This window comes from Microtus oregoni, unplaced genomic scaffold, assembly GCF_018167655.1.
Source record: "Microtus oregoni isolate MIOR12 unplaced genomic scaffold, Mior012 000008F_ref0000371, whole genome shotgun sequence".
Lineage (NCBI taxonomy): Eukaryota > Metazoa > Chordata > Mammalia > Rodentia > Cricetidae > Microtus > Microtus oregoni.
The window spans coordinates 52,092,015-52,118,852 of NW_024543067.1; the positions used below are offsets into that span (position 1 = coordinate 52,092,015).

Sequence of the window (26,838 nt, forward strand, 5' to 3'; positions counted from 1 at the left end):
TCTGCCACTGGAGATAGATGTGCTAAAATTTTGCTGGTAGGCCACGACCTCATGGTGAGATACAGATTAATAAAAATGGGTTAAATTAAGATGTAAGAGTTAGCCAATAATAAGCACAAGCTAATGGGCTAAGCGTTGTTTTAATAAATACAGTTTCTGTGTGATTATTTTGGGTCAAAGCTAGCTGGGGAGCTGGGAACAAACAAGCAGGCCTTACTCCTACAAATTGGCACCCATGTGAGCAAATAAATCCATGGGAACAAACAAGTATCCTCCGTGTAACTTTAAATTAACTCATTACTATTATTGTATATTTTACAATGAGGCTTGTGGTTTACTGGTAAGGATCCCAGGCATCTGGGAGATAACAAAACTCATGCTAATTTGAGAAAGCTTCCAAGGAATAGAGTCACTCAGAAGGTTTATATTAGTCGGGGTTCCTCTTCTTTCTCCAGATCATTGGTGCACTGGTTCAAAAGGGTGGAGGGAACAGAATTGGGGAACAGGGTTCTGGTGTCTGTGGGTCTGACTGAGACAGCCCTCCAGGAGATCACTTCAGTGAATCAGCTCCAGCTTTATTCCAGAGAATAGGAAGCACACAGGATTGGGGAGCCTGGGAACAAACCCTAATTCTCATTAAGTGGTATGCTCCTATCTCAGGCTTCCTATGTGGCAGTGGGGCCCTATATCAAAGCTCCTAGCATAAGTCTTAGTTACCCTGTGTGCAGCTGGGGTGGCTTCTAACGGGAAATGGTGCCTCGGGTCACCCTAGAGATAAATCAGGAATCTGGGCTTAAAGACAGCTTTAAGATAAAGTCAGTCCTCCAGGGGCCCACAGATGTTCTCCAGATAAGGGCAGGTAAAGAGCAGGAAGTCTCACTGGGAGTGTGGAGGGAGTCCCAATGGCTTTGAGATTGTAAAAAGCTGCCAAACCATGATAGACTGTGACCTCTGATCAGCAAGGCCTTCCAACAAAGTTACCCATCCTTATGGTGCTAAGTAGGCACAGTTTTCTTTTGTCTATGAACCTGGTTTGGAGGTTTTTAGGAATCACACATGATCTCTGTGTACTTTTGAGTTCATCAGTGGTGCTTTAAGTTTCCTGACTCCATCAGCAGGACAGGGAAACAAGACCAGAATGAAAGGCCTGCTTTCCTATCCCGCTTTCCTTCCATGACCCTATAGTTTTTCTTGTCTTCCTATCTGACACCCAGGAAGATTATTGCAGTCTGCATGAAAGATGCACCCCAATCTGCAATTTGAGTTGCAGTGATTTATTGAGCAATTAAATGTATACCTAGATATATATCCCATTCACAAATTTTCAGGGAATTTAAAATCTGAATGAAGTTTAGTTCATGATTTTAGAGTTTTTCATTACATTAGAGAAGATGCACAGAACCAGAGCTATTCGCTTCATGGCATGTAGGCCACATAGTTGAGCAGAGTAGGGAGGGACAAAAAAAGGATACACCCTCCAAGCCCATGGTCCTTGCTTTCCCCAATTCAACCTGTAACGTTAGTAATTTGTCCAATATTTGAATGTATACATGGTTTAAATAGTTTAATTAAGTCAGAGACTTCATATCCTAACCATATCTAGAATTGTGACCAACACACCCAGAACAGTGTTTGAGAAATCTCTTATGAAGTTAACAGTTTCCTTCTATGTGGGGAATCATAGCATAGTGTGTGTAGCTCCCTCTGGACTCCTCAACCACCCAGTTCAAAATTCCTTTGATACCACAACTATTAATCCCATTTGAAAGTTAGTGAAATAAATATGCAGACAAGAATCCAGAAGTAGTTGAATCACAGCCCAGGGGTGTGGAAGTGAGCAGGTATAGTGAAGCACGTAGGATCTGTGCTTCCCCCAGGCTATCTGCTCAGGCCACTGTCTTGGGATCCCATTGGTTTCTCTTCTAGCCTGAGCTCATATATAAGCATGCGCTGTTGAGGCTGAGCCTTGAGTGCCCTGTCCTACTCTCTGCTGCCCTCTTAACCTGGGATCCCACTGTCATGGGGAAGCACATCCTGCTGGTCCTGCTGGGCTTCTCCCTAGTGTTGGGCTTCCTGCAAGGTGAGATCCTGGCATATGGAAGGGGTCATTGCTGGAGGACTGACATCCATGGAAGGGCACTGGGTTGGGGAGGTCAGGAATAAGATGTAAGACCTGACTACTTTTATACATGGACCCCACAGCCATCATCTGCATTTCCTCTCCTCTCCGTCCTTCCCTCCCTCTGTTGTACACAGTATGGGCTTCTCCGATTCCTCCTCCTCTTTGTTGTGCCTCTGCTCCTGCTTTCCTTTCTTCTGGTCCTTCTGTTTACCTCCTTGTTCTTTTTTATTTTGATACAGGGTTTCGTTGAAGCTTTGGAGTCTGTCCTGGAACTAGCTCTTGTAGAATAGGCTGTCCTCATACTCACAGAGATCTGCCTGTCTCTGCCTCCCCAGTGCTGTTATTAAAGGCATGCACCACCACCAGCTAGCTTCACCTCCTTGTTCTTAACAAGCAAACATTCTCAATTCCTCCAGCTTACCTCTGTATATAAATTTATATTGAAAATGATGGAAGTTAGGACCTTGACAGGATAGAGATAACAAAATGATGGGAAGACTTATCTGGTCATGGGTGATAGACTCAAGCTCCCTACATCAGAGCTTTGAACTTCTTCCTCATAGCCCAGTCCTTTCGCAGTGTGTGAACTGGGGAAACTTGGCTTTTCTCAAATCCTTCCCAGGGTCCAAGGTCATGGGCTACCCTTTAGAGGTCAACTCTGAGTACCTCCATCTCTTTCATTGTCATTGTTTTTTCTTCATTGATGATATCCACAGGCTCAGCTCTTGTCCAGTGCTTGGCAGGGTGTTCTGAATGAACCTCTTATATTTGATTTTGCCTTTTCAGCTCTGACATGCTTGCGGTGTGACTTACTAAACGCTGATGGAGAGTGTGAGAAAGGAGAAAGCACGTGTGAGGCTAAAGATGGACAGGAATGTGGCATACTGGTAGTGTCTAAAGGTATGTCAAGAATGGGAGATCTACGGTGACCATGTTTGCTGCTCAGGCATGAATCAGCCTTATTTACATTCCTGGGGACAAAGAAGAGACTGTGGAAGGCTGTGTTTCTGGGCAAATTCAGGAGAAGGAGCCTTTCCATTGGGCACTGGTTGCCTACCATTTTATGCCAGATGAAGAATTTTTTTGGGGGGTGGCGCGGTTGGTGGACTATGCATGGTCTTTATAGCTTTCTAGAAAACATATTCAGGGATGTGGGGATTTGAACTGAAAAATTCCAGTCATTAATTTGGGAATGGGAGGCATGGCTGCAAGACAGATTACAGATTTATAGATGATAAGTATAATCACCTCAGTGTGGCTGGCATACTTTATCCAGGAAGCCTGATTCTCCTTATTTTCTGAGACTCTGATTTTACAAATATTTAGGCCTAACCATTGTTATTTTTCTTGTACAGGTTATAATATCCTGTTTGGGCAGCAGGATTGCTCTTCTAATTGCTTAAATAAGACTTTCACACATTATAACATAACACTGGATTTTTCCTGTTGCCATAACCAATCTTTGTGTAATGAGTTCTAGAGGCTGGGCATTTCCTTGCCCGGTTCTGCTGCAGGTGAGTCCTTATTCCTTCCCTGTGCTCTCAAGGCTCATGACCCTGAACCATCTATTCCCTACACTGCCCAAGCCCTGACACCTGCCTGGATCAGCATCAGCTGTTGATGGGTCAATAGTTTATTTGGGAATAGAGCAATGCTCTTTGCTCCCCATCTCCCAACTGCTTCTGCCTTTCAGATTCTTGCTTCCTTCCTTTTCTTCATCCATCCTCCCATCACTAACTGATACTTGCCAAACTTTCCCCTATTCATGTCACCTTTATTTTTATTAACAGTGATTTAATATTAGTGAATGTCACAGAGCTCGCATCCCTTTGTGAACCTTCAGGTTAGTGATGCCTCTTCTGCCAAAACTCTAGCAGACATTATTTCCAGTATCTCACTTCATTCTTATTCACTGAATGGAAGACATATGCGATGTGTTTTCTCACTGCTGTGACCTGAGTAAAACAATATAATGGAGAGATGATCAAGTTTAGTTTATGATTTTGGAGTCTTTCATCATGTTGGGGAGGATGTAGTGGACCAGAACTATTCACATCATGGCATGTAGGCCACAAAGCTGATCACAGTAGGAAGGGCCCAGGACACAATACACACTCCAAGCCCATGGTCCTTGCTTTCTCCCATTCAGCCTATAACTCTTATATAACGTACCCAAAATTTGAGTGTATTTATGGCTTCAGTAGATTAATTGTGTCTAAAAATGTGACCGACACACCCAGAGCAGTGTTTTAGGAATCTCTTCGATATCCTCCATACAGTCAAGTTCACAGTTATGATTTGCCATCACATGGCCTGTGGTCACGTCAACACCTCAGCATCCCAGTCTATTTTGTGTATGCATGGAAAGATGGCTCAGTTTAGCTTTATTCCTGGTACATCACATAAATTTGAAGTTGGTGTTGTTTGCATGTTATTTTTCTATTTTTTCTAGCATATTGCATACTAACCTTAGAAAACACAGACAGTGCAGTCCAAGGAAACTTGTCTAGTAATTCCATCCCATCCTGAATAGACACAACTTGTTTACTTTTTCAGGCATATAATCCAAAGTTTAAAAAGCATTAATAAATTATGTGTATTTATTTGTGTTTACATAAGAATATTTATAAATTTAAAAATACTAAAAATCATTATAATCTTGATTTTAGTGATGTCTACTGAATCCTGGCTCTGGAGCGTGAGAACAAGCATTCTAATTCTGACCTTGTCATGAAACCGACATCTTAGTCTTCCCATCATATACCTTACATGTCCTTTGTATTCTAAATGTATCTTACTGTATTATGTTGGATACTCTGTCATTCTTGTGTACCTTTAAAAGTTTAATTTGTTAATTTTGAATAGTTGTCTAGATTACTTTCAATTAAAGATACTTACATATATTTGTTTGTGTGTGTTTCCATGTCAACATGCCATGACATATATGTGCAGGTCCAAGGTAAACCTGAGGATCAGTACTCTCTTTCCACCATGTTGGTTATGAAAGCTGAACTCAGTGGTCAGACTTAGTGGTCAATGCACTCACACTCTGTGTCATGTTATTTCTCCTCTAGTTTAAAAACATACGATTAGGGGACCACTGGATAAAGTTATTTGCCACTAAGCCTGATGACCTGAGTTCATTTCCTGGGACCCACATCATAGAATGAGAAAATGGGTTTATACAAGTTCTTCTTTGAACTTCACATGCTGACCATTGACACACACACACACACACACACACACACACACACACACACACAGAGCAAAATAGACAGATACACAATAAATGCAGTGAAAAACTAATACAATTAGAGCATTATTTATTTATTTATTTATCCCTTTCCCCATTCCCTCCTCTACCCTACTCTTCCATTCTCCTCCCCATTTAACCCTTTCTGCACCATTGTTCTCTTTTAACCCTTGATACCACTGCATTCTAATTTTCTTCCCTTGTAGTCCCCTCTCCCATGGCCTTTATTAATTTCCTGATATTGTGAGTGTTCCAAATGGAGTGCGCATGTCTGAAGAATCAGAGCTAACACCAATAAATGAGAGAAATTAAATACCAAGGTAATAAAACTGCCAATAAGAAAAGGGTAACTGAAATGAATAGATAGTATGCAAAAAGAAGGAGGAGAATGAGGAGAAAGGAAAGGAAGGAACACAAATGGCCAATAAAATATTCAAAAGTGTTCAAGACTAGGGAGCAGGGATGGTTCTCCCTAGGAACATGAAATAGGATAAATTTAATAAGCTTAATGGAATGTGAGGACCAAAGAAGAACGAGGAAGGAAGTGGTGGTTAGGGAAGGAATTCTGGGAATGACAGCTAAAACTAAGGATCGTTTGAGGGGTCACATGGAAACCTAATGCTGCAGAAACTTTCTATTCTCTCTCTCTCTCTCTCTCTCTCTCTCTCTCTCTCGATATATATATATATATATATATATATATATATATATATATATATGCAAGCTAGATGAAATTGCCAAATACAAATAATGGGGAAGACAGAACACCAACTGTACACCTCTCATCATCAAATACATTTTCCTATATTGGGAATGGATTACACCTAATTGAGTTATTTGACAAAGGGGTTGTATGGTGTGCTGGTTTGAATGAAAATGGCTCTCATAGACTCATAGAGTGGCACTATTAGGTGGTGTGGACTTGTAGTAGGTGTGGCCTTTGGAGCTTTCAAATGCTCCAGCAAGGCCCAGAGCCACTCTCTCTTCCTGTTGCCTGTCGATACATATTTAGAACTCTCAGCTCACCCAGCACTATGTCTGCCTGTGCACCACCATGCTTCCCACCATGGTAATAATGGACTAAACCTCTGAAAGTATAAGTCACCCTCAATTAAGTGTTTTTCTTATTAAGTGTTGCCACAGTCATGGGTCCCATCACAGCAATAGAAATTCTAATGAAGCAAATGGGAACCTCTAAACATCCCAGCCTATTGTCAAGTTTGGTGGATCTCTATGAACTGATGATAAGGCCCCTATTAATGAAGACAACATCCACATGACTTGTTAACCATGGAGAAATCAAGCTAGTGCGTACCTAGAGCCTTCACCCCTATGGACTAGTATGCATGTTACAAGAAGGCACTTTGCATGCTAGCAAATGGGAAAGGTAAATGCTAACCCAACTACAAAGCCTTTTGTCTACAAGAGGAGTCTGCCAGCAAGATGTGCTGCTGCAATAGTGGAGTAGCAATACACTACTGCAGCCTACAGTTCACAACCCTAGAGAACCTAGACAACAAAGAGGACCCTAAGGAAGACATACATGGATTTCATCTACATGGGAAGCAGATTACAACATCTCTTGAGTAAACTGGGAACATGGGGACCTTGGGAGAGGGTCGAAGAGGAGGGGACAGAATTGGAGGGTAGCAAAGAAAACTCTATTGTTCAACAAAATCAACTAAACCAATTTAAAAAAAGAGTATGCTACTGCTTGTGGGAGTAACCAATCAATATTTGATTAGATTTAAGGCCCACTCCATTAGATGGAACCATACCCACTGCTGCTTGGGTGGCCCAAAACCTTGAGATTTGATAGGCCAGGGATCTGGGGAAAACCAAATACAACTGCTCTGCTAAACCTTCCTAATGCTGCAACCCTATACCACAGTTCCTAATGCTGTGGTGACCCTCTACCATGCAATTATTTTCATTGTTACTTCATCACTGTAATTTTTCTACTGCTATGAATCATAATGTAAATATCTAACATGCAAGTGCTGTGGAAGGGTCTTTTGACTCCCAGAGGGGTTATGACCTTACAGGTGCTAAAGGAACTTACAATAAACAACTTTAATGACATTCTGCTAAATTCATAGACCTGTCCTTTTCTCAGCCATCATCAGATGGGCTTCCTCCTGTAGCGGTTGAGAACAAATACAGCTCAGAAGATTCCACCTGACAATCTCAAGGATTCAGGTCAGACACAGAGGTGCGGAAAGGAACGGCAAGTAGGATGCTGCAGACACCTGAGATAAACTTGAACTTGGCTCCTGACCTGAGACCTTCAGGCAGATCCTCTTAGTGCTCGCCACTGTGAATTTATTTCTTGTACCTGGGTGATTGAGGACAAGAAGGAAGACTTGACTAGGGGCACACATTGTGATCCCCCAAGTTTGACAGCATAATATCAGTCACATGGGACTGAGTCTAATTTTTGGAGTGTATGCTACTCACAGTGAGCTCATGAAGAGCTAAGATGGAAATTTGCAGAAGGTGTTAGAGTCATTTTACTCCTAGGATAATTTCCCTATTTTTCTACGTCAGCAACTTTAGTTGTTTTTTTGCTCAATTAGTGATACAGGAAAGTGAGGTTGAACTTTGTTTTAGATAAAATCTGACCCTGGACAAATCTCTTTCAGATCTGTACAACTCAGTCTTTGATGTCCTGTTTACGTTTGGACTTTTTTTTCAATTTGGGGTTCAGTTTTTTGAATAGTTGCCATTTGATGACTGACTTTTTCTTTCAGAGTTCTCTGCATGATATTAGGTATTATTGTAAACTAGAGAAACACAGTGACCATGGTGGTGAGGAAGGAGAAAACTGAATTTAATTGGGAACTGACCACAATGTTACTTGTGTGGATATGTTTACAGGGATGAACATTTGGAGTAGCATAACTCATTGATGTACTCTTCTCTGGGGAACACTCTTATTCCCATTTTCAGCATTCCTTAGCTGCCTATAGTTCTTTGTTAGAGCTGAGCTATCCTGGGCTTTCCCTGTCAACATTGTCATGTCTATCATTGTCCTCATTCAACTATTACTTAGGCAGTCATGTTCGTGAAGCTTTGTGGGGAAAGCTTCTGACAATAATAGAAGACACAAACTCATAGAAACTCCCTCATCCTCTGGCTTTTAGAATTTTTCAACCCTCTCTTCCTCAGTGATCCATGAGTTTTAGGTGTGGGGTTGTTTTATAGATGTATGACCTGGCAATAGAACTCTGCATTTTGATTGGTTATGGTTTTCTGTTATGGTCTCAGTCTGTTGCTAAGAGAAGCTCTATTACTGAAGGGTGAGGACTACACTTATCTGTGCATATTAGGACAAATATTTATAATGTAGTTAGGGGTTCAACTGGCTTCGCAAAGCCAAGGTTTTCAGTTCTCCTTCAAGATCCATGACTTCACCTATCTCTGGTTAGTTGGCTAGGTTTCCGGAGTAGGTATGATTCTCCTCTTGTTGAGTAAATCTTAAGCCCAATAAGAAAGTTGTTGGTCTATGTATTGGTGGCATGTAACATGAGGGCCACCTTGCTTGTGGGGGTTTCTGTCCTGCCCAGTCCCCCAGCCATTTAGTTCCAGAGAAAATCACACAGAGAGTCTGCATTAATTATAAACTGATTGGCCCATTAGCTCAGGCTTTTTACTAGCTCTTGTAGCTTATATTAACACATTGTTCTTATCTATGTTAGGCACATGGCTTGGTACCTTTTTTAGTGGGGCAGGTCACATCCTGCTTCTTCGGTGGTCTGGGCAGGAGTGGCTGAGGGAGCTTCCTGCTTCCCAGAATACTCCTGTTCTCTTTGCTCCACTTCTACTTCCTGTTTGGTTTTCCCGCCTATACTTTCTGCCTGGTCAATCAGCATTTATTTAAAACATGGGTGACAGAATATAGAAAATTATCCCATACCACTTCCCCCTCTTTAAAAAAAAAAGAAGGAAAATATCCATAGTCGACTTTTTGGGAATGTGGGCATAGTATTTCAGGCTACTTTCGGCTGGTTGGGGACACTGATAATCTTATGGTGACCTAAAGAAAATTTAGAGTTATGATCAAGTCCTGACTGGAGTATCCTGTGAGGTTTGATCATCTCACGCATGTTCCATGTTCCTTCTCTGGAAGTCTTTGAGTTCAGAGTCACCATTTTCCATTTCTGAATCCTAGGATGAGCAAATATTTCCCACTTAGCATATGGAGAGGAGTTTCTGGAGGTGTTGTAATAGGAGTGGCGGGGCTGCATCCCCGGCACCCCGGCCGCCTGGCTAGCTTATGCCCCGAAATAACAACACACAAACTGTATTCTTTTAAATACTGCTTGGCCCATTAACTCTAGCCCTTACAGGCTAATTCTCATATCCCGATCTACCCATCTCTAATAATCTGTGTAGCATCAGTCTTACCAGGAGAGATTCTAGCCTATGTCCATCCTGGGTCTGAGCTTCATGCATCTGCCTCAGAGAGCAGAGCTATCACATCTGCCCGGGAGAGGGGAGCATGGCGTCTCTCTGAGCTCACTTCCTCTTCCTCCCAGCATTCTGTTCTGTTTACTCCTCCCACCTATGTTTTAACCTATCAGGGCCAAGCAGTTTCTTTATTGCTTAACCAATGAAATCAACAGATTGATATATGACACTCCCACATCACTTCCCCTTTTTCTGTTTAAACAAAAAAAGGAAGGCTTTAACTTTAACATAGCAAAATTACATATAACAAAACAGTTATCAAGCAAGAATTACAGTTACAATATTTATATCTATTTTATCTTTTATCATAACAATGGAAAACTATAACTATTCTTTAACTCCATCAAAGACTCCAGAAAGATACAATATTACCTAAGCAAACAAGAAATAAGCAAATTCCAAACTCTAGAAATGACAGAGACATCTTGCTGCCTGTACAGTCACCCAAAGTTTCTCTGTACCGTTGGGGCATCCATCTTCGGCCTACAGGCCCATGGTATCCAGCAGACATTTCCATGAAGCAAGAAAATTCAAAGGCAGTTCAGTCACTATCTGCTGTGTCCTGCAGGATGTCTCGCAGACTCTTTCATGAATCAGGAACCCCAAAAGATCATCTCACCTTTAGGCAAGTTCAGTAGTCCTCTCTCTGTGAGTTTTCTGTTTCCAGTTTATGCAATAGTCCAGGCAAGAGCAGTTTCTTGCCCAAATGGCTATCAAACTCCATAAGGATCCTCTTCGATGCCCATCTTCTCGTTGAAGTAGATTGGTGCTGCCAGGAGCAGACATGTCTCATTGTCATGAAAAGCCCTAAGTTATTAAAACATTTAAAATGCCATATTCTATAATCTTTGAAAGATATGAAGAATGCCTATCTAAAATATATCTATGTACATCTAGAAAATCTTAACTAACATGACTACAAACTTGACTATTATGATTATCTATTAACAACCTATATACATTACATTTTTAAATGAACTACACAATCACAATACCTTAATAAAGATCATAAATACATATACATATAACAAAATTGACCTTAAATCTCTATCAATAAAGCAAAATCTATACTAATGCAAATTATTCATATTTATATCATATCCCCCTTTAAATGTAAAAGAACGCTTATAAACCATATTTGGGAACATGGGCACAGTTTTTTCTCTCCAAACTGCTTCCTGCTGAATGGGGGCGTCATTAATTAGGTCTTTCATGGTATAACCTGTGTGCTAGTTTCATCTCAGTTGGCAGTTGAGCGAAGCAATTTTCTGAAGGTGTTCACAGCAACCATTCAGGAGGGCATGGTCCATCATACCATATTGGAATAGAAGAAATACACAGACTCTCACCCTCTGTGAAAACAAAATAAGAAACTCCTTTCCAAAGCATCATGTCCTTAGATCCAAATTTCAAAGTCAAGGCATTTTCAAAATATCTATGTTGGATTAGTTCAGCAGCATTTATAAACAAATATCTTTTAGCAGCTGTTGCTCTTTTCTCAGCATTCAAACAGAGCATAATAGCATACAGTATCAAGATTCTCTGTGTGTAATGGCGTAAACGAATGCAGACAGATTGTAAACATATATATATATATATATATATATATATATATATATATATATAGCTTTAATGGAGAAATAGACTTACAGAACCACTGTTCCCGGGGAGACCAGGAAAGCAGAAGCAAGCACTGCAAGCTTGCTCGCCAGATTTATAGGTAAACATTAGCCCAAGACGAACATGGCCCTAGGGGGCGGGACTTATCCCTACATCTCCCCCTTTTGTCTAAATAAGAAAGAACTAAACAAAATACAACTATATACAATAATAACAAATAATAAATATAACAAACAATATTGAGAACAAAAGTTTTGCTAAACATTCTATCTCAAGGAGTCTAAATAGTGTAGAGAGTAACTACAATTATATAATCTTCAACTCCATCAAAGATCTGAGAAGGGAATAAATATTACTTAACAAATGAGATATATCCAAAATGTGCAACAATTGACAGAGACAACTGACTACCTGGGTAATCACCCAAAATCTCGTTTGCAATGTTGAGTCAACCAACTTTGGCTAAGGCCTAACATAACTGACATACCATTATTAAAGGCAAGGAACTTTTCAAAACTATCTTACCCTGTCTTGGCAGGATACAGTCCTGTTTTATCCATTGATGCACACTCTGTATCTCTGTCAGTGGTTGAGGTATGGGCATTTCTTTGCCCAAAGACCAGTTCTGCCAAAAAGAAAGGCTCCAGGTGGAGTGTCTTTGGTGCTCAACATTCTCTCGGGAATAGAGCGGTATTGCCAGGAGCAATTGTGTCTCACTATCACGAAACTCTGAGTTAGATTAAAGGCCATTTTCTACAGCTCTTTGAAGAGGTTGAAGATTATCTATCTATACTGAATATAATCTCTATATATCTAGAGAACCTGATTAGTCTAATTATAAATGACAAACTTAGATGACTATTTATCTATATAATTCTCAATATCTATCTAACTTAAAGACTAAGATAATAAACAACTGTGTAACAAATGAGGATAATAACCTCCAAATATAAACACTGTACAAATATACATTGCAATATGGTAAATATATATAAATACACAAACATTATATAAGTATCTTAATCAGAGGTAGAAATGTACACTGCAATATGGTAAATATATACTATATATATATATACAATATATGTCAATACATAAAAATGTTTTAAACAGAGATAGAAACATGCATGCATACAATAGTCAATATAATTTAACTTTGTATCAATATACAAGAATTGATACCAATATATTTGTCTAAAAGCAGTAACTCACAATTATAAATCTATTGTCCCATCATTCCCTCTTTTTTTTCCAAAATGATCCCTGAGCTTATAAAATTCCTCCCCCAACCTCCCAACCCCTAAATGATGTCTCTAAACCCAGGGGCAAACTTTACTGGGAGAGGGGATGTCGTCCTCTAGAATTACTTCCAGCTGTCATGGGGGTGATGTTCTTTCTGGGGGATCCCGTGAAAGTAAAATGATGGTTAAATTTCAAGATCAATGTCTTTTGAAATTGCAAATTGTCTCTGAGTATTTTGTGGAGGTCTGGCCAGAATGTTGTACAAGATGTGCACCATTTCAGCTAACCAAGTTGGGATCGTCTTGTGCAGCTGGTACCCAAAACAGGTCTTGTAGTAGCACTATCAGTATCATGACGTCATATCAACCAGGTAGAGTTGTTGTTGTGGGGCCCCATCTTCCTCCTGGAAACTTCAAATGTCACTTCAGGAAAACTCATTGTTCATTGTGAAAAACTTAAACATTAATCATATAGACATATAGACATACATATATATATTCAATGAAAGGAATGATAGATATATTCAATGAAAAGTATGATAGATATGAAGAAAAGCAAAGATGTTTTCTAAACTCATATTTCTTTCTGTCCCATATCATGGCTCTTGACATGAGACAGAAACTCCAGAAACTCTGGGTTTTTCTCTTACTAACAGGCTTGGAATTGGAGAGGGACTGAGCCAGAGTCCAACTTCAAAACCAGCTCTACATATTTATAGAGAAATGTTTAATAAGACATATATATAAAAATTAATACTTACAAAAATGTGTCCATCCATCAGTAATTAAATATTCAGGGTCCCTTAATTTCTTTGAAGATGAGTATTTTCCTATGGAGATAAGAAAAGAACTCTGCCCCCAACCTATCTGTATTTCTTACTATCAGTATGCTCACCATCCTTGTGAATGAATTGTTATTTATCTTTTCCAAGTGGCTTCTCTTCTTCAAACCGAACCTTTATTAATTTTGACGGTATCCACAATTTTTCCTCACCTGTGGAGATAAGAGCAAAACCCCTTCCCCAACGCAGCACATCTCCTGGCTTCCATTGTGAGGTCAGCACATCCTTGAAATAAACTGGTTGATTTAGTTCAGTAGACTTTTCCATTATCCAATGTCTTTCTGCAGCCGTTGTTCCCTTCTCATTAGCGTTGAGAAAATTCAAGGTTAACAAAGCATTATGTAACCTATTTCTGGGGGTGTTTTCCACCCCTTTCTGTTTGTTCAACATATCCTTTATAGTTCGATTTGATCTTTCTATGACTGCTTGACCTGTAGGATTGTATGGTATACCTGTAACATGCTTGATATTGTAATAATCAAAAAACCGTTTCATTTTCCTAGAGACATAAGCAGGACCATTATCCGTCTTTATTTGTGTAGGTATACCCATGATAGCCATGACTTCTAATAAATGAGTGATTACAGGCTAATTCTCATATCCCGATCAACCCATCTCTAATAATCTGTGTAGCATCAGTCTTACCGGGAAAGATTCTAGCCTATGTCCATCCTGGGTCTGAGCTTCATGCGTCTGCCTCAGAGAGCAGAGCTATCGCATCTGCCCGTGAGAGGGGAGCAATGAAATCAACAGATTGATATATGACACTCCCACATCATGGAGGAGCAGACAACTGCGTCTCACACACTCGCACACACAGGAGACGAGATAAGGGAGGAGAAATTATCTGACGCAGCTGGGCACCCTGTGCTTCCCGTGTTATTGCACATCTGGTTTTTTGAAAAAGAAAAGGGCATTTCCTCCTGTGCTGATGTTGGAAATTACTTCCTGTTCTCCTGCTTTATGAAGGGACTTCCTTTACAGTATCCCAAGCCACCATCTATCATCAACTTGAATCCAGCAACAAAAATCAGCACAGTGCTCATGGTGACCTTGTCCCTTCTCTGCTCCATGGAGGGTGAGTTTCACATGGGGAGAGAGGGAGGTCTAAGGGCTGCTCTCCTCTGAATCACTGCTCTCCAGTCACACTCGGGCCTTGCAGCTCCAATATGAAGACTGAGGTTCTGAGCATTAAATTTTTTCATATATCTAAAATCTATAACCTCATGGAATATAAATGATTATTTATGATATCCCTAGAAATAATCATTTTGACTTTTAATTATGTCTCTTAAGTATTACATGATGTTCAGTTTTAAATATCTCTAAACTCTTTTTTAGGCACAAGAGGGACAGTAGAATTATAGCTGCATATTTGGATTGAGACTATAATACTTGAGAAAGAATTTAGAACACTACTCAATGCTTGTCACAGTCATCATTCAATAACTAGCTTCAATAACGATGATTCTGATGATAATAAAAAGAACATCAGTGTCAATTTATCATCATCACGTAAACATTATTCTATTAGAGAAAATAATTTCAAGTGATTTGAACAAAAACGAAAGATCTTAAAGGAAAAAAGGATTCATTCTTAACACATAGCTTTTCTTCATGACTAAATGAAAATTAAGTGCTAATTCTTCTTATTTCTAGTTATGAAATGTATTTGAAGTACAATAGCATTTGTATTTTGTCAATCATTAATACTAAGAAATGAAAACCAAAAAAGTATTACAGAAAATGTAAGATTATCCTTTTATAAATTTGGGAAAGACTTTCTAAGAATAACTCAGGACCTAGAGTTTTTAAAAGAAAAGACCACATAAATCTGAAAGAGAGCAAGGAGAGCCATATGGGAAGGCTTAAAGGGAATAAAGGGAAGGAAGAATTAATATAATTTTATTATAATCTCAAATAATGATAGTAGTAATAATGTATTTAAATAAATAAAATTAAAAGTAAAAACATACCTCATTAGGGAAAAAGTCAACTTATATCCTGGACTAATTTCTAGTGCCTCTTAATGTACAATAAGTGTATATAAAAAACAGTAATAATCTAACAGAGAAATAAGTTAAAAACATAATTTCCACCATAAAGTAAGTACAAATAGCTATTAAATATACAAAAATGTGCTCAATCTTTCTCCTTATAAAGTAAGAGAAGTATAAATTAAAAGAACCCATCAGACTGTCAACATTCAGAAACATTATAATATGGAAGACACGAGCCTGGGGAGTTATGTGTAGACTCCAGTGTTCCAATTGTAATGAGATGGGAATTATTCAAGTGATGATAATATATATATATATGAATTATATATGTGTACATTCATTTCCTGTAGATCAAATTTTAGCAAAGTGCATCAAAATATCAAATATATCTTTTAATCCAACAATTCTGGTTATATGAAATTATCTTATATATTCAACCATACACAAGTGGAGAGTGAATATTCAAATTAACAAATTTAGAAATGAACAGGGGAACATAACAACAGACACCAAGGAATGTTAGAGCTCTTTACAGATACAAATTAAAAATATGTACTCTACTAAACTGGAAAACTAAAAGAAACATATAATTTTCTTGATACATAACACCCTACCAATATTAAGCTAATATCAGATAAGCAATTTAAATAGATCTATATCCCTTAGTGAAATAGAAGCAGTCATTGGAACTCTACAAACCAAATAGTTTTAGTATAGAATTCTATCAATTACAAGGAGTTAATGACAATACTCCTTATCTTCATTAGGGTTTCTAGTTCTGCAAAGAAACACCATGACCAAAAAGCAAGTTGGGGAGGAAAGGATTTATTTTGCTTACACTTCAACATCGCTGTTCATCATTGAAGGAAGTCGGGACAGGAACTCATACAGGGCAGAATCCCAGAGGCAGGAGCTGATGCAGAGGCCAGGGAGGGGTGCTGTTTACTGGTTTGTTTCCCATGACTCGCTCAGTTTACCTTCTTATAGAACCACCACCAACAACATGACCAACAATAGCCCAAGGATGGCACCACACACAGTGGGCTGGGCCCTTCCCCACTGATCACTAAATGAGAAAATGCCTTACAGCTGGATCCAGTATACCTCTCAAATGATTTCACAAAATAGGAACAGAGGGAACATTGCCCAAGTCATTGTAAGAGACCACAGTTATACGGATACACAAACTACTTAAAGGCACAACAAAGAAAGAGAATTACAGAGCAATTTCACTTATAGATATAGATGTAAAAATTCTTAACAGAACTCTTTCAAACCAAATCAAAGAAAAAAATATTAAAACGATCATCCACCATGACCAAGTACACTTCAATCCAGAGAGGCAGAGATGCTTCAACAAAAATAAATCAACAAATTAATCTTATATATAAACAAACTGAAAGAAAAAACACGTTAGGTGTAGAAAGGCCTTTAACAACTTCCAATATCTCTTCATGATAAATGTCCTGGAGAGATTAAGGATTCAAGGGACATATTTGCATTAATAAAAGCAGTTGCAGCAAGAACATAGCCAATATCAACTTAAATGGAGATAAACTCAAAGCAATTCCACTAAAATCAGGAACAAGACAAGGTTGTCTACTCTCTTCATGCCTATTCAATATAGTTTGAAATCTGTTTTTGTTGTTGTTGTTGTTGTTGTTGTTGTTGTTTGGTTTTTTGAGACAGGATTTCTCTGTGTAACTTTGGAGAGTACTTTAATCTTAAAAAGAGCAGTAAGACACCTCAAGGAAATCAAGGATACAAATAGAAAGGGAAGACATCAAAGTATCTTGACTTGCAGATGATGTGTTATTAGACATAAATGACCTTTAGGGGTCTTTAAGTAAGTACACTCTGGAACCTCCTATAGGTGACAAATACTTTCAGCAAAGTAGCTAAATACAAAGGCATCTTTTAAAAAAATGTCAGTAAAAAAAAAAATGTCAGTAGCACTCCCATATACAGATGACGAACTGACTGAGAAAGAAATCAGCGAAACAACAACTACACTTTTTACAATAGCCTTGAATAATATAAAACATCTTGGGGGTAACATTAATCAAGAAAATGAATTGCTTGTATCATAAAAAACTTTTAAGACATTGAAGAAAGAAATTAAAGAAGACACAATAAAGTGAAAAGCTCTCTCATGCGCAAGGATCTGTAGGATTAATATAGTACAAATGGCTCCTTCCAAAAGCAATTCACAAATTCAATGTTAATCCCCATTACAATTACTCACACACCTTGAAAGGATTGTTTTCAGTATCATATGGAAACACAAAAAGAAAAACAGGATAGCTAAAACAATTCTGAATAATAAAAGAAGTGCTGGAGGTATCACCATCTCTGATTTTAAGTTATTCTATAGAGCTATAGTCATAAAAACAGCATGGCATTGGCACTAAAACAAACACATTTATTAATAGAATTAAATTGGAGACTCACATATAGCACCAAACACACTTCCAAATACCTGCATTTTGGTAAATAATCCAGGGATGTACACTGAAAAAAAAAGCATCTTCAACAAATGGTGCTGGTCAGACTGGATGGCTGCATGTGGAAGAATTCAAATCAATCTATTCTTTATCATCCTACACAAAACCGAACTCTAAGTGAATTAAAGATCATAACATTAGGCCAGATACACTAAACATGATAGAAGAGAAAGGGGGTGAACTCATTGGCCCAGGGGAAGACTTTATGAACAGAACCCTGGTAGCACAGGCACTAAGATCCACAATTTATAAAAAGGTCTTCATGAAATGGGAAAGCTTCTGCAAGCCAAAAGATAATGTCCTTGAAACACTCAACCCTAGGTGAGCTGTCTCCATCAAATCCCTACCTTCAGGGCTTAGGAATGAGAGGAAGAAGAGACAGAAAGCGTACAAGTTTCTTGTGCCTTCACCTGGTTCTCTTCCTGTTATTTGTTTTGTTAGATTTTTCTGGATTTTAGCTTATATTATATTTTATTATTATCCTTTGGAAGTCTGTTTGTGTTGGACTCTAGCGTCCAAACACCGAGAAGGAGTCGCCCCCAGAGACCATCTCATACACCACAGCCGATGCAAAAACATGAGGATTTTATTAATTCTGTTATGACAGGGTCCCCCAGCATTTGGGAAGCAGAGGGACCCCGAATAGCGGGTACAGTCTACTTTTAAAGGGGCCACAGAAGCAAGGGGGGTTGTTCTTTGACTATTCTGATTGGCTTATTCAAAAGGGCTATTACAAATAATTGACTGGAGAGCTGTTGCCAGATCAGATGAGGTAAGAGGTCATTTTGACCCCGTTTCCCAGGGGACCAAACCAAAGCATACGTATATGGGTAATTGTTCAGGAACCGAGTATGTGCGAGTGTAGCTGTTAGGTCCTTGGTTCCCAGGGGAGGAGGGGAAGCACTATGGCACAGAAGCTGAGAGGATTCAGAATTGTCAAAAATGGCTCAGGATTGTCTTAAAGTCTTACATTTGTTTTCTAATGAAAGACCAAATGAAAGTGGATCTGGGTAAGAGGGGAGTTGGCAGGAAGTGAGAGGAGCAAGGAAAGGGGAAATCTTAAAACAATATATCATATGAAAAACATCTATTTTCAATAAAAAGAAAAATAAAATATTTCTGTATTGTATTTTACATAACTTAAAAGATATTAAGAAAAATTAAATATTTTCTGCACCTTTTACCTGGGTTTCTTCTCCTTCCTCTGTCTCTGTAATTTTGGTTACTTCAGGGTGTCTCAAATTTTCTGGATGTTTTGTGTTCATATAGGTTTTTAAATTTAATATTTTCTTTGACCCAGGTATCCATTTCTTCTATTTTTCTTCATTGTCTGAGATTCTGACTTTCATGCAAGAGGAGAATACAAGTCCTCTTATATTCTGTTGGTAAAGCTTGACTCTGAGGTTTACGTTTGAGTTCCTATATTTTTCATTTCCATTTTCCCCTCAGATTGGGTTTTCTTTATTGCTATTCCATTTTGTGTCTTAAACTGTTTTCATTTCATTCCACTGTCTGTTGTTTCACAGATTTCATGAAGAGTTGTTTTTTTTTAAAAAAAATCCTCTTATAGTTCCTTGGGAATATTCATAATAGTTACTTTTGAATTCCTTCTCTTGTGCTTCAGGTATATTACATTTCTCAGTGGCTACTGTAGTCAGGTTGTTGGTCTCTAATGGAGACGTTTTCCTGTCTTTTATAGATTGTGTTTTGTGCTTGAGTCTAGTCATATGTATTTGGAATGGGTGTAGTACTGGGTGCTGATATCTGATCTTGTGTTTGTTGGGTGGATGTTCCATTCTATGGTTTCTGTTGCCCTCTATGGTTCCTATGAGACTGTGGTGGTTGTGTATTGCCTGATTCAAAAATGCTTCTGAGATCCTGTCAGCTGTAGCCACTGGGGACCCAGAGATGAATGTATTTCTAGGTATTGGGAGCTAACACTAATGACTAAGGATGGGCAGAAGTGGGAGGGGGGTCATTGAGAGCATCCACAAAAGGGAGGATATTGGGTCACCACCAGAATTTGCCTACATACACCCTGGGAATGGGAGCAGAGAGAATAGAGTGTTCTACTATAAGCTGGGGATACGGCTGTGGCATTGGGATTGGAGGACAGAGGGAGAGTGATGATCGCCTACCTGGGCTCTGGACTGGTAGGGCTGGATGGTTTCCAGGGAGTGCCTCCTGAAGTTGGTGGTTGAGACAAGGGGATGGGGTAGTGGAGGAAGTCTGTATCTGAAGAATTTTGCAGGCAGATTCCCAAACTGGAACTTTTTTAGTATTGATTTTTTTCCAAAGCCTATCATTGAAATGAATACTAATAAGTTTGTGAGCTTCATATTCTTTCTTTTTTTTACTGAAAATTTCATGCATGTATATACATTTTTTATTAAACTCATTTCCTTCCTTCTCCTTCATTTTCTTTCACATCTATTCCCACCAATTTTTCCTCCCAATTATGTGTGCTACATATGTAAGTCCACTTAGTGCACACGATGCTGATTCTTCATGCAGAGGTGTAAAACCATCTACTGGAGCATGGATAGCTTTTCAGGGATCCAATGCCTGAATTGAGAAACTGTCTCTCCCCTTACATCAATTGCCAGAAGCTTCTCTTCTGGGAATGGAACTTCATGACCCCCTCTGTCATCCATGCCAGGAATTCGGATGTCTTAATCTTGTGCCTGTCTTGTGCATGCGGATACAGCCTCTGTGAGTTCATGTGTGCAAATCATTGCCGTGTCTGCAAAGCTGTTTTGCTGCAGGCATCCACTATCCAATGGCTTGCAAGCTTCCTGGATCTTCTTCTCTACTGACCTCTGAGTCTTGTAGAAAAACAGGTGTGGCCGGGCGGTGGTGGCGCACGCCTTTAATCCCAGCACTTGGGAGGCAGAGGCAGGCGGATCTCTGTGAGTTCGAGACCAGCCTGGTCTACAGAGCTAGTTCCAGGACAGGCTCCAAAGCCACAGAGAAACCCTGTCTCAAAAAACCAAAAAAAAAAAAAGAAAGAAAGAAAGAAAAACAGGTGTGATACAGATGTATCACTTAGAGTTGAGCACCCCACAATCTCTTATTCTCTGCATGTTGATGAGTTTTGGGTCTCTGTACTAACTACCATTTATTGAAAAAGGAAGCTTCTCTGATAAGGGCTGGGTGATGTCCTAATTTACTGGTAGAAATATAATAACTTGGAGGTAGTATATTACTATGTTTATTTAACAGAATGATAATATTAGGCTTTCCCTAGGGTCTATTAGCCAGCCAGTCACAGGATATTTGCTTGGATAATAGCACTGGACATAAATTTTGTCTTGTGGAGTAGGCCTTACATCCAATCAGAAAATAGCATGCCACTCTTACATGGTCTCTTTTCCTAGGATCACAGTACAACAGAAATTACCTTTTGCTGCTTCTGCCAGGGCTTTCCTTGCTGGTGGACTTCCTGCAAAGTGAGGTTTTGGCAGATGGTGTGGCCCAGGGATGGTGGGCATACATCTAATGATCACAGTGTATTGTGGTTTTTGGAAAAGAACAGCAAGAGATAGGCCTGACTGTGTTTAGATGTGATCCCTGAATCTTTCATTCCCATACCTGTACATTCTCCTTGTCCCCTTGCCACTAGTGTAACCACAATCATCCTTTTTTTTTTCTCCTATGTCTTATTTTCCTGGTCCTGGTACTTCCTCAAATTACTTGTCTTTTTCTTCCTCATTTCACCTCTTCATACTGCAACATTGCCAATTTCTCTAGCTTAGTTGTTCAGGGACTTAAATGTAGGTCAAAAGTTCAGAAAGCAAAATTCTTTATGGGATGATAACAATGAGAAAATGTGAGGCTCTCTCCAACCCTGTGTGGTTGGCTCAGGCAGCCCACATCAGATCTTTGATAGCCATTTTTCTAATTTGGCTAGTCCCAGGGTTTAGAGTGGAGAGACTATTTGCTGTCCCTAAGCCATCCCTTTCAAGAGTCCTGCAGTAGTCAGAACAACAGACAATCCAGTCTTCCCTGGTCATTGTTTCTTCTTCTAGGCAATGCTTGAAACTGACCCTGAATAAACCTCTCACACTTGGTTTTTCCTTTTCAGCTCTGCAATGTGTCAAGTGCAAACTTAGTCTCTTCCAAGAGTTGTGAGACACCAGAGTGCTATTGTGAGGCACATAGTGGTGAGAAGTGTCTCCTAATGACTGTCTCTAAAGGCATGTGAGGTCTTGGAGGTCTCAGTAATTATGCTTGCCCTTGAGGGATGCAGTCTTCCTCATAGGCAAAGATGGAGAGTGTGTGAGAATGTGCTTCTGCATAAAAGCAGGGAAGGGCTCCTCTGCTTTGGATATTGGTTGCCAATAGTGGTAGGTCTGACAATAAAACCGGTTAAGATAGAACAGGTTTTCTCAGTGTTGCTCAGGACTTTTAAGATGAATATAATCAGAGACAAAAGGACTTGCACACTCAAATTCCACTTGGCACTTTTGTGAATATAGTAGTACTCTCTCGTGTGTAAAATTGCCCAAAGAATGATTGACCATCTACCTAGGATCCTGTACCTCTCATTAATCAAGTCACTGATTCTTTCCAAAAATATTTATGTTTTGCTTCTTGCCTTTCTTCCTTTGCAGGCAAAACTTTCAGTTTTGGGGCCCAAAGATTTCTGATTCCTGTTTCAACGGTATCCTCACCAAGGGTGTTGTGAAAGTGCAGTATACATGTTGTGATTTACATTTTTTCTGTAACAAGCTATGACGCCTGACCCTGTCTTGGGCTCTTCTCCTTAGGTAAGCCATTATCCCTTCCCTGTACTCTGTAGCCACCCAGAACTGGACATTAACATCCAGCACTGCCAAAACTCTGACTCCTGTCTTTACTTAGCATCAGGTGCTGATATTTTGGCACTTGTCTCTCTCCATTTCTAGGATTCTGTTTTCCTTCCTTTTCTCCCTCCAGTATTTCAGCATTAGCTGACATAGAGCACACTCTCCCTCCTCCTATCTTGATTGTCACCTTTTCACAACATATGTGTCCTAAGTGACAAATTCTGTGATTATGGCCGGTTTCCCTGTGACCATGGCAGACCTGTCACCTACCTTTAATGATGCTTCACTTTAGGGATGCCTTTTCTGCCAGGCAGGCCTGAAAACAAGGGATCCAGCATCCCACTCCATTTTCCTTCAGAGAACCTAAGCACCTGTAGGTAATTTCTCACTGCTGTGACCTGAGTAAAATCATGAAAGGAGGGAGGATTCATTTATCTCTTGATTTCAGAGGTTTCCGCCATCATGATGGGAGGATGCAGTAGAACAGTGCCTGGGGGAAGCACAGCCAAGTGAAATAGGAAGGAATCAAGAAAAGATACAGCTCCCAAAGAAACATCCCTGGTTACCTACTTCCTCCATCCAGACTCCCCAAGGAAATTCTCCCATCTCTTATCATTCTGTCAAACGTTAAAATACATTAACATCCTACACCATGGTGTAGGACAGAGACCTCGCGTGCTAATCATCTCAGGAAATGTCCTCACAGACGCACCCAGAGGTGTGCTTGTGGAATCCCTTAGACATGCTCAGTGCTGTCAAATGACGAGGATGAGACGTCCCAGGTGAGGGAGCTCCTGCACCACAGCGTCCATCTCCACTGTCTGTTCACTCAACCATGGGCTTCATTGTCCTTCTGGAAAGCTCTGCTGTTTAGCTTTACTTTAGTTCATTCCATAGTTTTGAAAGTTGGGGTTGTTTGGGATATTCATTTTTATATTTTCCATAGATTTTATGTTCAACATGGAAAATAAAGGGTGTCTCTGTGAGGATATTTCCTGAGATTATTTTGTCCAGACAAAATACTGCTAGTGATGTCATCCTCGGGATACAGCTTAATTTTGCTTTAGATGGACATTTCAAAACTTTAGAAACATAAATAAGTCATGACATATGTTTTGTGTATTAAAACATTTATTTATTACAAATTTTGAAAATTATGTTTTCTTTTCAGATGTGTACGTTGCATCACAGCCCTGGAGCATGTCTTCTCCTACCGAACCATATGTCCAGCCCCATGCTTTACTTTCTACATCATATATATTAGATATTATTCCTATTCTACATGGATATCTCTATTTTACATTAAGTGCTCTCCAATGTATTGTATGTCCTATACAATTGATTTCAGTGTTCAATATTCTTTCTTAGATTGCGTTCAATTAAATTTATTTTAACATTTGTTTGTCTGCTTGTGACAACTCATATGCAACTGTGCAGGTGCAGTGGTCAGAAATGAAATAGTAGGAATCAATCCTCCAATTTCCCCATGTTCTTTCTGAGAAATTGACATTAGGTGGAAAGGCTTAGGAGGTTGCACACTGTCGGGGCAGCCTGGACCATAAATTATTTCTTCGGACCTGAGAGAAGGTGTGGGATTAAAGACACAACTCACATGGCTTTATTGGGTGGGAGATTTTTAGTGAGCCCTCATGAAATCCTGAGTTCACATCCTGAAAATTCCTATGTGGTTATTCTCCAAATAGCCTTTATACCAAAACATAAACTGAAGGGGAAATTCATTAGCATCCCATTTCCTAGGTATCCAGGCAAATGTCTCTGGGCACATCCACACATTTGACCACACCTTTTTATGCCCATTTTGTCATGTCTCCCTATCTTCCCTCTCTGTATGCCAGTTCTTTCATGCAGGCCAAATTAATATCTCTTTTTGAGCATCCTCCAAATTACAAAGAAGGAGCAGAACAACATCCTGATCCTTTGTTAGGGATGTCGACAGACTAGGGGACCACCTCTTGTGCATCAGAGATTCTGGCAGCCATACCATGTAGAAATATGGGCCTATTAATTTTAATAAAACCTCTTGCTTCTACAACAGGACAGATGATGACGTCTGCCTTAGGCAAAGATTTCTCAATTCACTCGTCCTTGGAATAGGCATTTTATTTTATGCAAGCTCCTGTCTTAGGCATCTGGGGAGAAGAAACTTTAAACCCATCACTGACTGTTGATCTCTGTGAAGAAAAGAGTTTAAGGGAGAGAGATATCTTTGGGCTCTATGTCTTGGAGTCAAATATTTTTTCAGTATAAATCATAATGTTTTATAAATAATCATGCTCCTAAAGACTATAGTGTCCTATTTAAAGGGGAAGAGGATCGCCTGAGTTGAATTTCTTTAGCTAGTCTAGAGCACCTCATAAATTTTTTATATAGTATCAAAATCTAAAATACTTAACATATGTATTAAATCCAAACATTTACAGGGTGTGTCATTACTATTTTCAACATCATAAGCAGTTACAGACATTATCAGGTCAATTAAGGTCAATATCAATACTACCAACATCTTATAAGCATTTACAAACACTATCAGGTTAATACCATAATTAATAATAAATCCACAAATAAATATGTCACAATTTTCTTAAATTCACATTAATCAGAAGACAAGAAAAGCTTTTCTGATGGGTGAGAGTACAGTCACATTGCTGTTATTAAATACCAGTTATAGTCTCTGAGCAGCAGTTAAACCCTTAGTCTGCCCCCTTCTTAAATGAAGTTTCTGTCTCATGTCAATAGCTGTCTGGTATGGGACATAAAGAAGAAAAAAATAAAAAAAATGTGCTCTTCTTCATACCTATTTTTGTCTCTATCATACCTTTCATTGAATATATATGTCTATATATGTCTATATAAATAAAGTTTTTCACAATGAACAATAAATTTTCTTGCAGTAATCTTTGAAGTTTCCAGGAAGAAGATGGGGGCCCTACAACAACAACTCCACCTGGTTGATATGATGTCATGATGCTGTTAGCGCTACTATAACACCTGTTACTAGCTGCTCAAGATGGTTCCTACTTGATTACGTGAAATGGTGCACTTTTTTTTTTACAATGTTCTGGCCAGAACTCCAAATAAGAACCTTAGAAAGATCCTACCGAATATTCAGAGACTATTTGCAATTATATCTTGGAACTTAACCATCATTTTACTTGCACAGGATCCCATAGAAAGAACATTGCCCCCATGACAGTTGGAAGTAATTCTAAAAGATGATGTCCCCTCTCCCAACAACCTCAGGGTTAGGGATATCATTTAGGGGTTGATTATAATTAGTATAGGTTTGGGGGTTGGGGGAAAATTTTGTAGGTTCAGGGATCTCTTTTAAAAAAGGTAAATTTGGATAGGATAATAGATTAGTGTGAGCTTAGTCACTCTAATAATAATAGTGAGTAATAGAGTGAATACTTGTGAACTATTATTTATAGGCAATTTACATTGGTATAGATTCTTGTATATTGATATAAACTTAAATTATATTGAATATGTTCCTATTTTCATCCACCATATTTGTATATCTAGGCAAAATTATTTTGTCATATTGTATGCATGCATGCTTCTACCTCTGCTTAAAACATTTTTGTATATTGATACAATTTTAGGATATATTTATCATACTGCAATGTACATTTCTACCTCTGATCAAGATACTTACACATTGTTTACATTTGAGGTCATTGTTCTCATTTGTTGCACAGTTGTTTATTATATAATATTCTAATATGAAGTCTTAGTCTTTAAGTTATATAGGTATTAAGAATTATAGATTAATAGTTGTCTATGTTTGTCATACTTACAGTTAGACTAATCAGGTTCTTCAGATACATAGAGATTGTATTCTGCATAGACAGGTTATCTTCAACCACTTAAAGAGCTGTAGAATATGGCATTTAAATAACTTAGGGTTCTGTTGAAGTGAGACATGATTGCTCCTGGAAGCACCAATCTATTCCCGAG

At 38.9% G+C, this 26,838-nt stretch overlaps 1 protein-coding gene across 1 annotated transcript; it reads left to right on the plus strand.

Moving 5' to 3' along the window:
- The first annotated feature begins 2,019 nt into the window (after positions 1–2,019).
- Positions 2,020–3,602, plus strand: LOC121451431 (prostate and testis expressed protein 14-like). Its single transcript, XM_041656878.1, has 3 exons — positions 2,020–2,080; positions 2,909–3,022; positions 3,478–3,602. The coding sequence occupies exons 1-3, from the start codon at positions 2,020–2,022 to the stop codon at positions 3,600–3,602; spliced, it is 300 nt and encodes a 99-aa protein (XP_041512812.1).
- The last annotated feature ends 23,236 nt before the right edge of the window (positions 3,603–26,838 follow it).